Source organism: Alosa pseudoharengus, unplaced genomic scaffold, assembly GCF_046254945.1.
Source record: "Alosa pseudoharengus isolate Yale_2024_CS ecotype anadromous, Long Island Sound unplaced genomic scaffold, YU_APseudo_1.1 YU_APseudo_1.1_scf_22, whole genome shotgun sequence".
Lineage (NCBI taxonomy): Eukaryota > Metazoa > Chordata > Actinopteri > Clupeiformes > Clupeidae > Alosa > Alosa pseudoharengus.
In genome coordinates, this window is record NW_027468680.1 from 24,742,012 (window position 1) to 24,755,330 (window position 13,319).

At 42.2% G+C, this 13,319-nt stretch overlaps 1 protein-coding gene across 4 annotated transcripts in view; it reads left to right on the top strand.

Moving 5' to 3' along the window:
• The window catches only part of smoc1 (SPARC related modular calcium binding 1), a 54,452-nt gene that overhangs the window by 19,408 nt on the left and 21,725 nt on the right, over positions 1-13,319 (top strand). For 2 of the 4 annotated variants that reach the window (XM_076299437.1, XM_076299439.1), the window contains 4 exons: positions 2,689-2,778; positions 3,101-3,181; positions 10,965-11,157; positions 12,849-12,931. In XM_076299437.1, coding sequence (XP_076155552.1) covers positions 2,689-2,778; positions 3,101-3,181; positions 10,965-11,157; positions 12,849-12,931 — 447 coding nt within the window. The remainder of the gene's footprint in view (positions 1-2,688; positions 2,779-3,100; positions 3,182-10,964; positions 11,158-12,848; positions 12,932-13,319) is intronic. The other 2 variants (XM_076299438.1, XM_076299440.1) reach the window with 1 other exon arrangement.

The following is a 13,319-nucleotide window of genomic DNA, read 5'->3' on the forward strand; positions in this document are numbered from 1 at the left end:
TGTGTGTGTGTGTGTGTGTGTGTGTGTGTATGTGCCCCAATCACTTTTTTCTCACTTCAGATGGCAAAGATGTGTTAAGTATACTTCCAGTATTTCCAATTCCAGAGGTGTCTAGCCTATGGAACACAGGATATAATGTAACAACATTCCAGTCGTTTCTTGTAAATTCAGCCACACTTTGTTAATAATAAAACGAGAGCGCTACTTAAGTTTAGGCCAGTAGGACATAAGGTAGCGTAAGTAGCGTAAGTAGGTGCTAGCCTTTGTGGGACCATAAACAATGAAAATGTATTCCAGTCGTTGCTTTTTTTATTCAGTGTTAAAGGAAAAGGCTCACTTCAAAGGCTCAGTGCTGCTCGGTGTGTCTACTTGAGCATTGAGACAGCCAGAAGACCCAAGCCTCCCTACCAAGCAGGCAGCCCCTACTAATCTCAGTGAAATTTCAAACCTTAAATATACATTAAATTGGTAGCAGTTGGGGAGTTGTTAAGGGTTTTTTTTTCCACTCTGGAAAGTGCTGCTGTCATTAACAGGCCTCATGGGCAATATGGCAACGTGTGAGTCTGAAGGGGATGCATTCTTCTTCTTTCTTCTTTCTCTCTCTTTCTGTCTCTCTCTGTCTCCATCTCTCTCTCTTTCTCTGTCTCCCTCTCTATCTCCATATCTTTCTTTCTCTCTCTCACTCTCTCTCTCTCTCTATCTCTCTGTCTCTGTGTGTGTCATATACCCAGGATATAGGAAAAAATAATCCTCAGTCGTGACTGTTATTTTCTACTGGCCATCACTGATGACCACTAGCTCTGTGTGTTCATGGTTGTTTTATCCCTTACATTTGCAGTACTACATCAATAAGTCATATTTCATTATTTCGTTATTATTAGTTATTATATATATATTCCGATTGAATGACCCTATGCTTTGCCCACTTAATGCAGATCTTTTTGAGCGCTTTTCATTGTATTACCTGTGTCTAGAGGATACTAAAAACAACATTGCTTACATTTCTACAGGATGTCATTTTTAAAGCTACATTGTGTAACAAATTGCGGTGAAATTGTAGATGACAACCAATTGAATATTACTTTCTAGCCCCTCCAATTCCAAGCACGATTTACAGTTTTTCTCGATCGCTTTAATGCTGGCGTCCACTCTGACATCACGTTGTCAAAACAGTTAAAGGAGAAATGTTTACATGGATCTTGATTGCTAGACGTCACCGAGTACTGTCGATAGGGAAAAACACAACCAAAATCGGTGCTACCAAACTGGAGTAGCTGCAGCTAATGGTCAGTGCTCCCAGTGAGCTACAATGATAGGTCTGGGGGCATCATCTAAACGTGCCTTTTTGCTAGACTCAAAATGTCATTAAAAGGTCTGTGCAACATGAACAGGGTCCTTTTGTGACAAAATGATGTGTTTTCATTAGTTTTGAAGAAAATTATACATTAAGATAGTGTAAAGGTGGAGATGAAAGAAAAAATAGGCGTTTGCTGATAATCAACCCAAAAAATTGCGCAATGTAGCTTTAACAGTGAATTATTAAATGACTATTTCATCACTGTCAAGCACAAAGTAGTTTAGAAAACCCAGGTGTAACTCCTTGAAGAAGACTCCACATCACTACTAAAAACCTGTAGCAACTAGGACTCTTTGCCCTCTCTCTGTCCTTATGCCCTCCCTGATAACCTCACTATCTAAGTCTCTCCTCATAATCATGTTGCACCTAATGGTGGTACCAGCCAAGGTGCTCCTTTCAATTTGGCCTGGCATGTTGCTAGATGCCAGACTGAGAAGGCTCAGGGAGACAGGTAAGTGGGACTCCATGGACCACCATACACCACTAAGTTAATCCCTCAATACTCAAACTCATTGAAGGCCCTTTAAGGTACAGACCAACTCTACCTCATAGTATAGTTACAAATATTGTGTTGTACAATGAAGCCTTAAGGTCACTGACATGATTGTATGCTGTATACAGTGTCAGAAGCACAACCAATAGGCCTTCTTTTATTTTTAGTTATTTAAAGTTTCAGAAGCAGTGTGGTCCAAGCCCTCAAAACCTCCTAATGCTTAATTCAGACATAATTAGTTTCCCACTCGTTCGAGTTGAGTTTGATGTTAAGTAGTTTGGAATTATAGAGCTAATTTCACTTTTACAGTACTGCTCAAACATTCTTCTAATGTGCTACACTATTGCCTGTAGACTCTCCTGTAGGGCAGGGCAGAGCTGTGGTCAATGGCATGACCATCCACAGGTCATAGCTCCTCACACTCTTCAGATAGGCACGTTATTCCAGCTCCTCACACTCCTCAGATAGGCACGTCATTCCAGGTCCTCACACTCCTCCATACATATATATATATATATATATATATATATATATTTCCAATCTATAATAATGTATCATCATCAAATTTGAATTTTTGAATGGACTTTACATCCCTAGATTTTGAGGTGGATCACTTTACATGTCTATGAATGGTGGTATGAATGATGATGTATGGGTATGATGAAGTTGTGTTGTACATAAAATATAAAATCTCTCTCTCTCTCTATCTATCTATCTATCTATCTATCTATCTATCTATCTATCTATCTATCTATCTGTGCTCTTGGCCGGGCCATGTGCAAATCCCAACCATTCAACAGTTCTGGAGAGTAGATTGTATTAACCTAAATAATTGTAGTCTCTTTCCGTTTCTTTCTCACACTCAACCCAGATGACGGCTCCAAACCTACGCCCACCATGGAGACTCACGTGCTGCCTGAAGGAGACGGTAAGCCCAGCTTAGTCCAACCGCAGTGAAGCCCAAGTCAAATGCAGTGATGGGAATGAAGTTTCTTCTGGTAATAGTATTGATGTTAATTAATACTACCTCTGCATTGTAGCTTGAAAATTATTCCTCATTTTTATAAGTGGCCTTGGATAAATGAATAAATGTAATGTAATGTAATGGTTACACAAACGTCACCATTGACCTCACTGTACTGCTTTAAGATGCATCCTCCTGATCTCTTAGATCCTTGGTGTCCAGGCCATGAAAGCTTGCTCATTGTTTTCAGACCATTTGTTGTTAATGGTGTTTCTCCTTCCCACAGAAATCACCGCTCCCACTCTGTGGATCAAGCAGCTGGTGTATAAGGAGAGCAAACAGAACAGCTCCAACAGCAAGAGGCCAGGTAGGAGAGAGATCATTTGGACATTTTGCTGCCCGTTTCCAAAATAGTACTGACTGGACGTGTTGAGATTGTGACTTGAGAGGTATAAACAGTTGTATTTTCTCCGCTGGCATAGCTGGTTGCACTGCAGTGAGTGTAGCACATGGGTGAATCTATGGCACAGGCCAATATGACAGGCCACTGCTGCCAACTTTTCCCCTATAGACACATTTTGTCAGCATGGCTGTAATCTCATCCATGGCAGAGCACTCAAGCACATAGCCGATTGTGCAACATTTCTGTTCCAGTTTTCAGCTGAGTATAAAAAAAACAGTCTTAAGGATAAGGATAGGAAACCTTACACCATTGGCATCAGGGCTGTTCTTTTATACTTTACCCCCTCCTGGTTCTCTCTCTCTCTCTCTCTCTCTCTCTCACACACACACACACACGCACACACACAATCACACACACACGCATACACACACACACACACACACACACACACACACACACACACACACAGGTCCTGTCTTTTGGCAGTAATTTGTTTAGCTTTCGATGTCTCCTTTACAATTTTCGCTAAATGAGTGTGGCACCCCCTGGGCATGGCCAGCACACTCAGTGGAGCTCTGTTGGTTTCACGCTTGAGCACACAATGAAGAGTGGAGTCCAGTACTTGCCCTGCCTGTGCTGTGAATGTGTGTGTGTGTGCCTGTGCTGTAAGTGTGTGTGTGTGTGTGTGTGTGTGTGTGTGTGTGTGTGTGTGTGTGTGTGTGTGTGTGTGTGTGTGCGTGTGTGTGTGTGTGTGCGTGTGTGTGCGTGTGTGTGCGTGTGTACGTGTGCACCCGTGCACTCACATTTGGGTCTATGCATTTGTATGTTTTGTGCTGAAAAAGTTCTGTATGTGTAATAGGTTCAGGACAGCTTGTAGTTCAGCTCACAAATCACAACGTTTTTACAAGATGTCTACATGATGTTGTGTAAACTTGGAGTTTACCCCTCAAGCAGCTGCCAGTGCAAGAAATCAGACTATCCAAATAAACTGACATCACTTAAGTTAAGTGCTGGCGAGTGGTTGAAAACACAGCTGATGTGTTAATGGTGTAATAATGATGTAAATACAAGCACTTGTTTTGCTTAACCTTACATGTGGTTTTTAAGAAGATATATAGATAGATTCCCAAGGAAATTTGGTGAAAGGTAGAGAAAAGTGGGTGTGGTCAATTTTCTAGCTAGCAACAGTATTAGCCAGCCAACTACAACAGATGACCAAACCACAGATGACCAAACCCTATCTAATGTTAACCTTGTTACAATGGAATATGATACTTTGCAGTGGCAAGGACAATATGAATATTCTATTGACTGTAAACTGCAAAATGAATTGTTTGTTGTCCTATAGCTCCATGACACTGGTATGCTCTGAGAAAATGGGCTTGATTATTTTCTTTGTTGTGAGTTATAAGAGATCTGGCCACATTGAGAGGGCCCACAGTAATCAAACGTGCAATACATCTACGAAACCCTGTTGAAACTTCCATTTGAGGTAGCAGATATCAGTGTCTACTTTACATGCATCACATTGTGTCAGAGTTTAAAACATGTTTATTTCTCCAAATTACATTTTCATCCTTTAGACATCTCGCAGGTGTGGTAGTGTATTATTACAGTAAAATGGTGCAGACATTATGCCAACCAATGATGCCAACGGCGTAAGCACAGGACATCTGTGCAAATAACTTCCAATGGAGGGACCAGAGTCAGGAGTCCGGAGACATTGTAAACCAAAGAAAGTGATGGATAGCTCAGCCTAACACCAGCCAGTTGTGGCTTTTAAGGACTGAGCTTCTGATTGTTCCAGACACTTAACATGTTATTTTAGGAACACAGAAGGGGGGTGTGATTTGATTGGATGTTGAATTCAAATATCAACAACCTTTTGTCAGAACAGAGAACTACCCCTTTAAAGCAGCATTATGCAGCTTATAAGTGCATTATACTTTGGAAACTTTGAAAAAAAAAAAAAAGAAACATCATCAAGATGTAGGGTCTGGGGACTCACCGTTCGCAGTACTCAGTCCGAGGAGCGGGATAATCGGTTGTCTTTCAGATTTCCTCTGTACGCAATAGGACAGCGCTACAACTCATAAGTCCCAAGCGTTTTCCCACCAGCGGAGCTAGTTGGCTAGTTCAAACTTTTGCCAACTTAAAAAAAAGCTTAACTCGTGTAACGCTATTCGCCAACAGCAACATCCATCTTCTTTGTTTTCAAGTAGCAGGGAATTCACGCCGAACCGTTGCAACTCTGCCATCAATCATTATGTTAAGACCGCCTACCGACTCTATACACGAGGTGATTGGCCTTATCGAAGTTTAATTTTTTTTAGTTTTCCAGCCAACGGAGAGTCGCTAGACTACCCTGGCAGCAAATTACAGCAATTACATTTGCTGCCACTAGGGTGCGTCTAGATTTCTAGGCTACCATTTTGTTTTCTTATTGTTCAAATGTTCATTGAATCAGGACTGCTTTTCTGTATACAATGTCATTCTCTTTCTCTCCGCTCAACACAAACATATAATATTACAGTTTTTCTCAGTCGCTTTGGTGCATTTCTCAGATCAGAATCTAAATTCTCAAAACTACCTGTTCAATCTTCACATCATTGTGTCACTTGTGCACAATCAGAATAGCAGTTTCTCATTTCTTTGAACAAGTTGCAAATGCTTTGGAACATCCATGCAAATGATTATGTACCATTATCTGCTGTTTCCTTCATTATCAATTGCTTATGTAATGTTGATCAAAATGTATTATAATGGGTCTCTGTTGGTCTCACCCCCCACAACATTTAGGCATTAGTTCATAGCATAAGTCTTTACATGCAAAATGGTTGAACAAGTTGTCATAATATGTCAAGCAAGATGATATTCGTTGTGATGTGGATGAGAATTTGTGGCCCAACACGTCAGGAGGTGTAGGAAGACTGCACTGTAATTCTGCATGTACAATTTTCCCCTAAGGAAATTGTCCTATGTTCACATTGTTTTTTCTTTTTTTTCTTTGTGCAGTACTGTCTTTTCCTTTCTGTATCGCAATGACATGGCCTGTCAACAAATGACAGTACAAACAGTAAAAGCATACAGTTTTTCTCAGTCACTTTGGTGCTTTTTTCAGATCAGAATGAAAATTCTCATAACTATTAGTTCAACCTCCACAACATTTAGTCATTTGTGCACATCATAGTAGCAATTTCTCCTTCCTCTGAACAAATTGCAAATGCTTTTGGACATGTATCAGTTGCTTTCATACAATTCTCTGCTGTTTTTTAACATGATCATTTGCTTATGTCATGTCAGTCAAAATGAACTATACTTATGGATACTGAATAGTCGTTCCCAATAAAACTAATAGTCTTCATTTCATTGCTTGAGTCATTACATACAAAATTGGTGAACTAGTTATCAAATTCTGTCACACTGCTGTTGAATTACAGTAAAAATGTACGTATTCAGTGTCTTGTACTCACTTACTCCCCTAACGACAGCAATGTGTAACTTTACTGTAGTTTTCAAATGGCTGTACAAGTACTCTGTCTTGAGCATGTTCAGGTAGCGTCACCGAGTTCTGACCTTTTTTTTGCATTGGAAAACACTGAGAGAACTGTCATAATGAAAACATGACAAAGCCACATAAACGATGGTGTCAAGACTTCTCATTTTGATGACACTGACAGTTTCATTGACATGAATATGTGCTTTTGAGAAATGGACTATCCATTTTTAGCAAGTTTTGCAGGTCATCCACTAGGTTTTGCAGTTTGCACTAATTGTTTTGAGAAATGCACTAACTGCTGTGCAAATGTTAATAGTGATGTGAGAATAGCACCAAAGCGACTGAGAAAAACTGTAAATGTGAATCTTGTCCAGTCTCTTGCAATCAAACTCCCAGTAATCTATGGTGTTTCGCTATTTGTACGAATTGTTTTGAGAAATGCACTTACTGTTTTGCAAATGTCGGGGATGATTTGAGAAATGTACCAAAGCGACTGAGAAAAACTGTAAAAGCATAATGACATGTGGAGACCCATTTCAATTTATACTGCTCTCTAGTGGCTAAGTATTAAATCAGTTCACTTAAACAGTTGATGCTTCTGAAATGGGAGATAGCTATATTGCTATTCAGACAATAGAGGTTATTCCCATGTTAAGTGTAGAGTGTATATAGAACAGTGTGTCAAATCATTAATAACCACATCTGCCATGTTTGATCTCTATTGCTGGAAGTTGGTTTGGTGGAAATTACAAGGATACAAGGATACAAGGAAGTTTGTTGTCACATGCATATAGTTACTGGATGTAAGAAATGCAGTGAAATGATGTCTGGTGTCAGCCTATTTGTGCATTTATGGGGGGGGGGGGGTAAAAAGTGCAGTAGAAGAGGGGTTTAGTAGATTAAGTGGCAAGGGCTGCATAAGAAAGGTGGGGGAGTATTGGGATTGGGGGGGGGGGGGGCACCAACAAGGAGCACCCAAGAGCAACAGGGGCAAGGAAAAACTCCCTTACTAAGGAAGAAACCTTGGGCAGATCCACGGCTCAAGGGGCTAACCCAACTGCCAGGGGTCTTGGTGTGTGTGTTGGGGGGATGACAAGGGAGATGGGATAGTGTGCTGTGTATGTGGGGAGAGGGCAGTGTGCAATATGTGTGTTGGAGAAGCTTCCTCATGAGACAATGTGCTGTGTATGGGGGGGGGGGGGGGTCAGTGTGCTGTAAGTATGTTGGGGATGTGTGTTGGAGAAGCTTCCTGATGAAATAATGTGCTGTGTATGTAGGGGAGAGGGGGGGGGGGGCAGTGTACTGCAAGTATGGTGAAGAGACTTACTATTGCAAGCAGAGTACTGTATGTATGATGTATGCGAGTGATGACAGTGCAGATTAGATTCAAATTAGTGTTGAATGACACAAGAACACAACATCCCCGCCAGTTGCGATTCCACAGAGTGTTGCTTCAGCCTCCTTCTGGATCCGAATTATTCATCCAGGCCTGATCATTTTGCATGAGATCCAAAATAGCCTTTTTGTGCCTTTAGCAGATAAGCTAGACCTTCCACACACATTGTAGTAATTTCTCTAGTGTTTAGGAGCCCTGCTTACTTGTGTGTGCTGTTGACAAACACTTAAGTCTATTTTAAGTATTTGAGTTTGCATCATGTATCCTTATGAGGCCATGTGTAAAACCACACACATGTAAAAAAAAAAAAAAAAAACTACAAATGCACAGACACCCTCAGCTCCTCCTATTTCAGTCTCCTTGTCAGAGTTGAAAGCACTAGGGCCGCGTTAAAGTGATTAGCCCACAGCTGACAACGATAGAGGTTGGCTGAAAGAAAGGAGAGAGAGAAAGGAGGAGGAGGAGAGAGAGAGAGAGAGAGAGAGGCAAGATAAGAAGAGAGACAGAGAAAGCCAGATAGAGGGAGATAGGAGGACAATACTGGAGACGGTCCGTGGAGAAGGAACACTGTTTACAGGACTCTCCACCACTTCCAGACTTCAGCGCTGTTTTGTTTGGCCGACTCCTGTGAAGATGAGGACCAGGAGGCCAGTCCAGGAGGGAATGACAGAGAGAGAGAGAGAGAGAGAGAGAGAGAGAGCCATCCTATCAGAGAGCATGAACACATCAATCAGAGGCGCTTATGAAAACAGCTCGCATATAGCAAGTACAGAAGAGTGATTAATGAAGCTGAGTCTCGCCTCTGCTCTCCTCCTTCACAATGCTCTCACACTCATCAGCCCCTGAGCTGCTATTTGTTTATCTGTGCCTTGCGTTTCTCATCAGTCAGACTCAGTCAGCTGATAGGCACCAGAAATGTGAAAGCAACCAAACAAATAAATAGTTAAAGCAAAAAAAATAGCTTAACTGATATATACATAGAGAGACAGAGAGAGAGAGAGAGAGAGAGAGAGGGGGAAGATAAAGGAGGGGAAGATAAAGTTTTATAAGTCTCTCATTAAAAAAATAAAAGTTGCAATGATTGAATTTCAAGCATCCATCCTTTTTTTCCATTTATAAGCGTGAGGGGAAAAAAGCAATTTTCTGTTGGGAATCGCAGCTGCCTGGCGCCAGTATACCCTCTGTATAATAAACAGTGCTAAATAATTTGGAAGCAAAGAAACCTTGGCGGGAGTGATGGGAGCCTTTGCGAGACTTCGAACACTTGAGCGTGAGCTCTGAGAATGAGAGGCGGGGGGAGGTGTGCAGACATGCTGGCTCTCTGGTGGCAGGTTAACCCCCGCACACACCCACACACACACACAAACACACACCTTGTTCCCCATGGTTCCCTTTTGCCCTGCCAGGTCCCACTTAAAATGCCCAAGGCCATAAGCAGGCATGCCAGCGCTGTCAGGACCAGGACCAGAGCTGCTGTAGAGAGGACACAAGTGTAAAACAGAAGTATTCCGTTACAGGGGGAGAGAGAGAGAGGGAGAGAGAAAGAGAGGAGAGAAAGAGAGAAAGAGAGCTCCATCTACCATGGAACTCTTTACTCTTTCTGCACACAGCCCCCCTGCACACACTTCAAAAGCCTCCCTCTAAAAACATCCCATTCTGACAGACTCAACACTAAAGTCGGTGCGTAACATGACCAGGTAGATCATTATTTGTGTAAACATCCTTGATTTAATACAGGGTTGCTGTTGCGTGTTGCCAGAGTGTGTAAGCGTGCACACATGCAATGTAATATACATGTTGTGCACGTCCGTTTGTGTGTTTGGAGATACGTGTGCATCAGTCATGTCAGAGCCACAGATCTCAGGCCAGTTTTAGAGAATAGCTTACCTCCCTGGGGATCAATAAATTATCTATCTATCTATCTATTTATCTATCTATCTAGCAGCAGCATAGGGTTGATTGACTGACGCTTTAAAAAATGGTTTGCTCTGCTCGTCCAGGACTGGGCCACAGAGGCCCGCGTCTGACTGTTTGTGTGAGCGTGCTCGTGTGGAGGTGTTGTCTTTTCCTAATGTTCTGTAAACACACTTGATTTAAAATGACGTGAATCAGGGGTGGTAAAAGCCCTCCTTAGCGGGCCTACAACTGGATTAACTTGAACGTTCAGTCCTGTTGAACTTGGCCAGGCCACTGAAGGGTGAGCAATGTACTAAATGGACCTGAGTATAAATACTGACTTGTGGATTGAGACATTAAAAACCTTTAAAAGGCATATCTCTTGAGAAGGCTCTTGCTTTTTATGATGCTGAGCTGAGGGAGTGTGTACTTTGAAGCACTGTGTCCATCTCAGCGACCAGGGAAAAAGGTCAGAGAGACATCATCACATAGCGTCCTTTGGCATCGCTAAGCAAAGCTGCCCTTTCAAGAGGGTGTCTTTTACAGTTATCTACAATTACACACCCCAAAATGTGCTCTGAGTGGGCTTTCTGTCTGCTTTGTGTGTGTGTGTGTGTGTGTGTGTGTGTGTGTGTGTGTGTGTGTGTGTGTGTGTGTGTGTGTGTGCGTGTGTGTGTGTGTGCGTGTGTGTGTGTGTGTGTGTGTCTGTCTGTCTGTGTATGTCTGTAACTGTGTCTTTGTCTGTGTGTGTCTGTGTCTTTGTCTCTGTGTGTGTCTGTGTGTCTGTCTGTGTCTGTATGTGTGTGTGTGTGTGTGTCTGTGTACATATGTGTCTGTCTTTGTGTCTTTGTCTTTGTCTGTGTGTGTCTTTGTCTCTGTGTGTGTCTGTGTATGTGTGTCTTGTCTGTGTGTCTGTTACCTGTACTCAATATTGAGTGTGTTTCTCATGATTTTAGAGAAGGTTCCTTCTTGTGACCAGGAGCGGCAGAGCGCTCTGGACGAATCCCGCCAGAATCCGCGCGAGGCCATCTTCATCCCAGACTGTGGGCCTCAGGGACTCTACAAGCCTGTCCAGTGCCACCAGTCCACTGGCTACTGCTGGTGCGTGCTGGTGGACACTGGGCGACCCATCCCTGGAACATCCACTCGGTAAGGACTTCTTTTCCAATAATGACCAGCGGACAATACATTATCCCGTTTATAATACGGCTACTTGCCAAAACGCGAAAAGAAACTTCATACAAGGTGATTTTTTATTTAATTTTGTTACCGTTTACATAGCATACCATAAACATTTAGAACTCTTTCTTTCTTTTTTGTTAAACATCATGCACTAAAGACTGAAGACCACATAGCAAATATAGTGCCCATTGATACTAGAGTTTCATGGACTTTTGTATTCCAGCTGTATTCCTTACCAGTGTTGTCCACTGTGGTTCTTTCCTTTGAATTCAGGGATCACTTTTTGGTTCGGAGACTTTGGTTTCAATTCCATCATTTGTAACCTTAAAAAAAGTTTTGCTGTGTTCATCTTGTAGAAAAATCTAATTCAGCAGCCTCTCCACAGAATGTGATCTATGACTGCTCTTATTTCTAACAAACACAGCTCTGGCAGTCAAAACCGGAGTTCATCATAACATTCAGTAGAACTTCAGGCGGACGTTTGAACAGCTTTGTCATCAAGTGCCCTGCATTATCTTACAGTGAGGCAGTGGAGAGTAGGCACTGATCCATTGTTGCGATCAGAGTCTGTTTCCTGTAAAACTGAGTTATTTGTCAGAGTCAGTATGATTTATCCCATTTGGGATTTCTGTGTACATTATGTTAATAGGTTTTTGTCTTGTATAAGCAGATAGCCCGCTCCATTCCCAAAGCATGGCAGTGGGTCCATCGTCCCTCCTTTGTGGATGCGCTATGTGTGTATGTCTGTGAGTGTTGGAGATGTTGCCTGAGAATGTGCAGTCATGCCACAAAAAAACTTTCTTTGGAACATAAAGAGCTGTCAGGTCTGAGCAGAGTAAGAAAGAAAGAAAGAGAGAGAGAAAGAGAGAAATAGAGAAAGAAAGAGAGAAAGAAAGAATAAGAGCTCTGTCAGTTGACAATGGAAAGAATGGAATAGGATATGCATTCCTTCTGCCACATTTCTATTCTCTCACTACCTCATGAGCACAGAGGATTGCCACTGCCATTGGAACACACTGGGATTAGTCACACAGTTTCTCTGTCTCCGTTTTTCAACGGTGCTGTTGCCTGGCTCCGAGAAATGAGCTCACGAGCCAGCATCAACAAGGGCTGCCAACCAAGCAAGACAAACAAGACATTTTCCTTAATATGACCCTCTTCTTTCTAAAAAGGAGGCCATACACAAGGATTCATCTCATGAGTGTGCATTCCTGCTCGGAAACACTTGGCAAATAGTTTTGCTTTGTGAGTTCTGGTATGACAACAGGCCCTATTAGTCTTGTCTACAGGGGATTTTTAAAAGTCATAGAGTGCTGCAGTTCTTTATCTCTCTTTGCACATAATATGGGATCTAAAGCCAATGTCCATAGCTACACTGTAGGCTGATGTCTTATGTCATCTTATCTCTCTCTTAGATGGACAGACACATTCATCTGGTCTACTGCCCCCCCCCATGCTCCTCTTTTGTAGTCAGCTATTGAACACTCTCTTCTTTTCTCATGTGCTAATTGTATATACTTAAACTAGCACGTTGTGTTTCTCTCTCCTGGATTGTAACTACTCTGCAGTTGTGCCTGTGTTGTCTCATTGTCTTGTACTCCCACTCCCTGTACCCACTATACACATGCACCCTATGTGCCTCCTTCTCTCACCCGCAGGTACCAGACTCCAGAGTGCGACAATGATGCACGTTCACGAGTGTCGGAGATTGAAGACCCATTCAGGGACAGAGATCTGACAGGTAAGAGAGACAGTCATGACAAGAGTGTTCACCCAACAAGAATGTTCGCCCATAGAGAGAGACCCTAATTAAACATGGCAAGGTTCTAAGATTGATACTCTTTAAACAGATTGAGATGTGTGTCCAGGCAACAGTGTCCAGGCAACAGAGACAGTCAGTGACTGTGTTTACATACACTTCAGTATCCTGGTTATAATCGGAATTTTGAAGTTTTTTATCTCGGTTTTTATCTGCACATATACACATCATATCCATATTTCAGAAGCCTGGATAAGCTCTTATCCCGCTTTTGAGAATCAGATTACACTAGCTAGAGTACTCCGAAAGAAACCGGGATACTGTTCCATGTATACACCTTATCACGGTTTCTCAGGCAAATGTGTGTGAC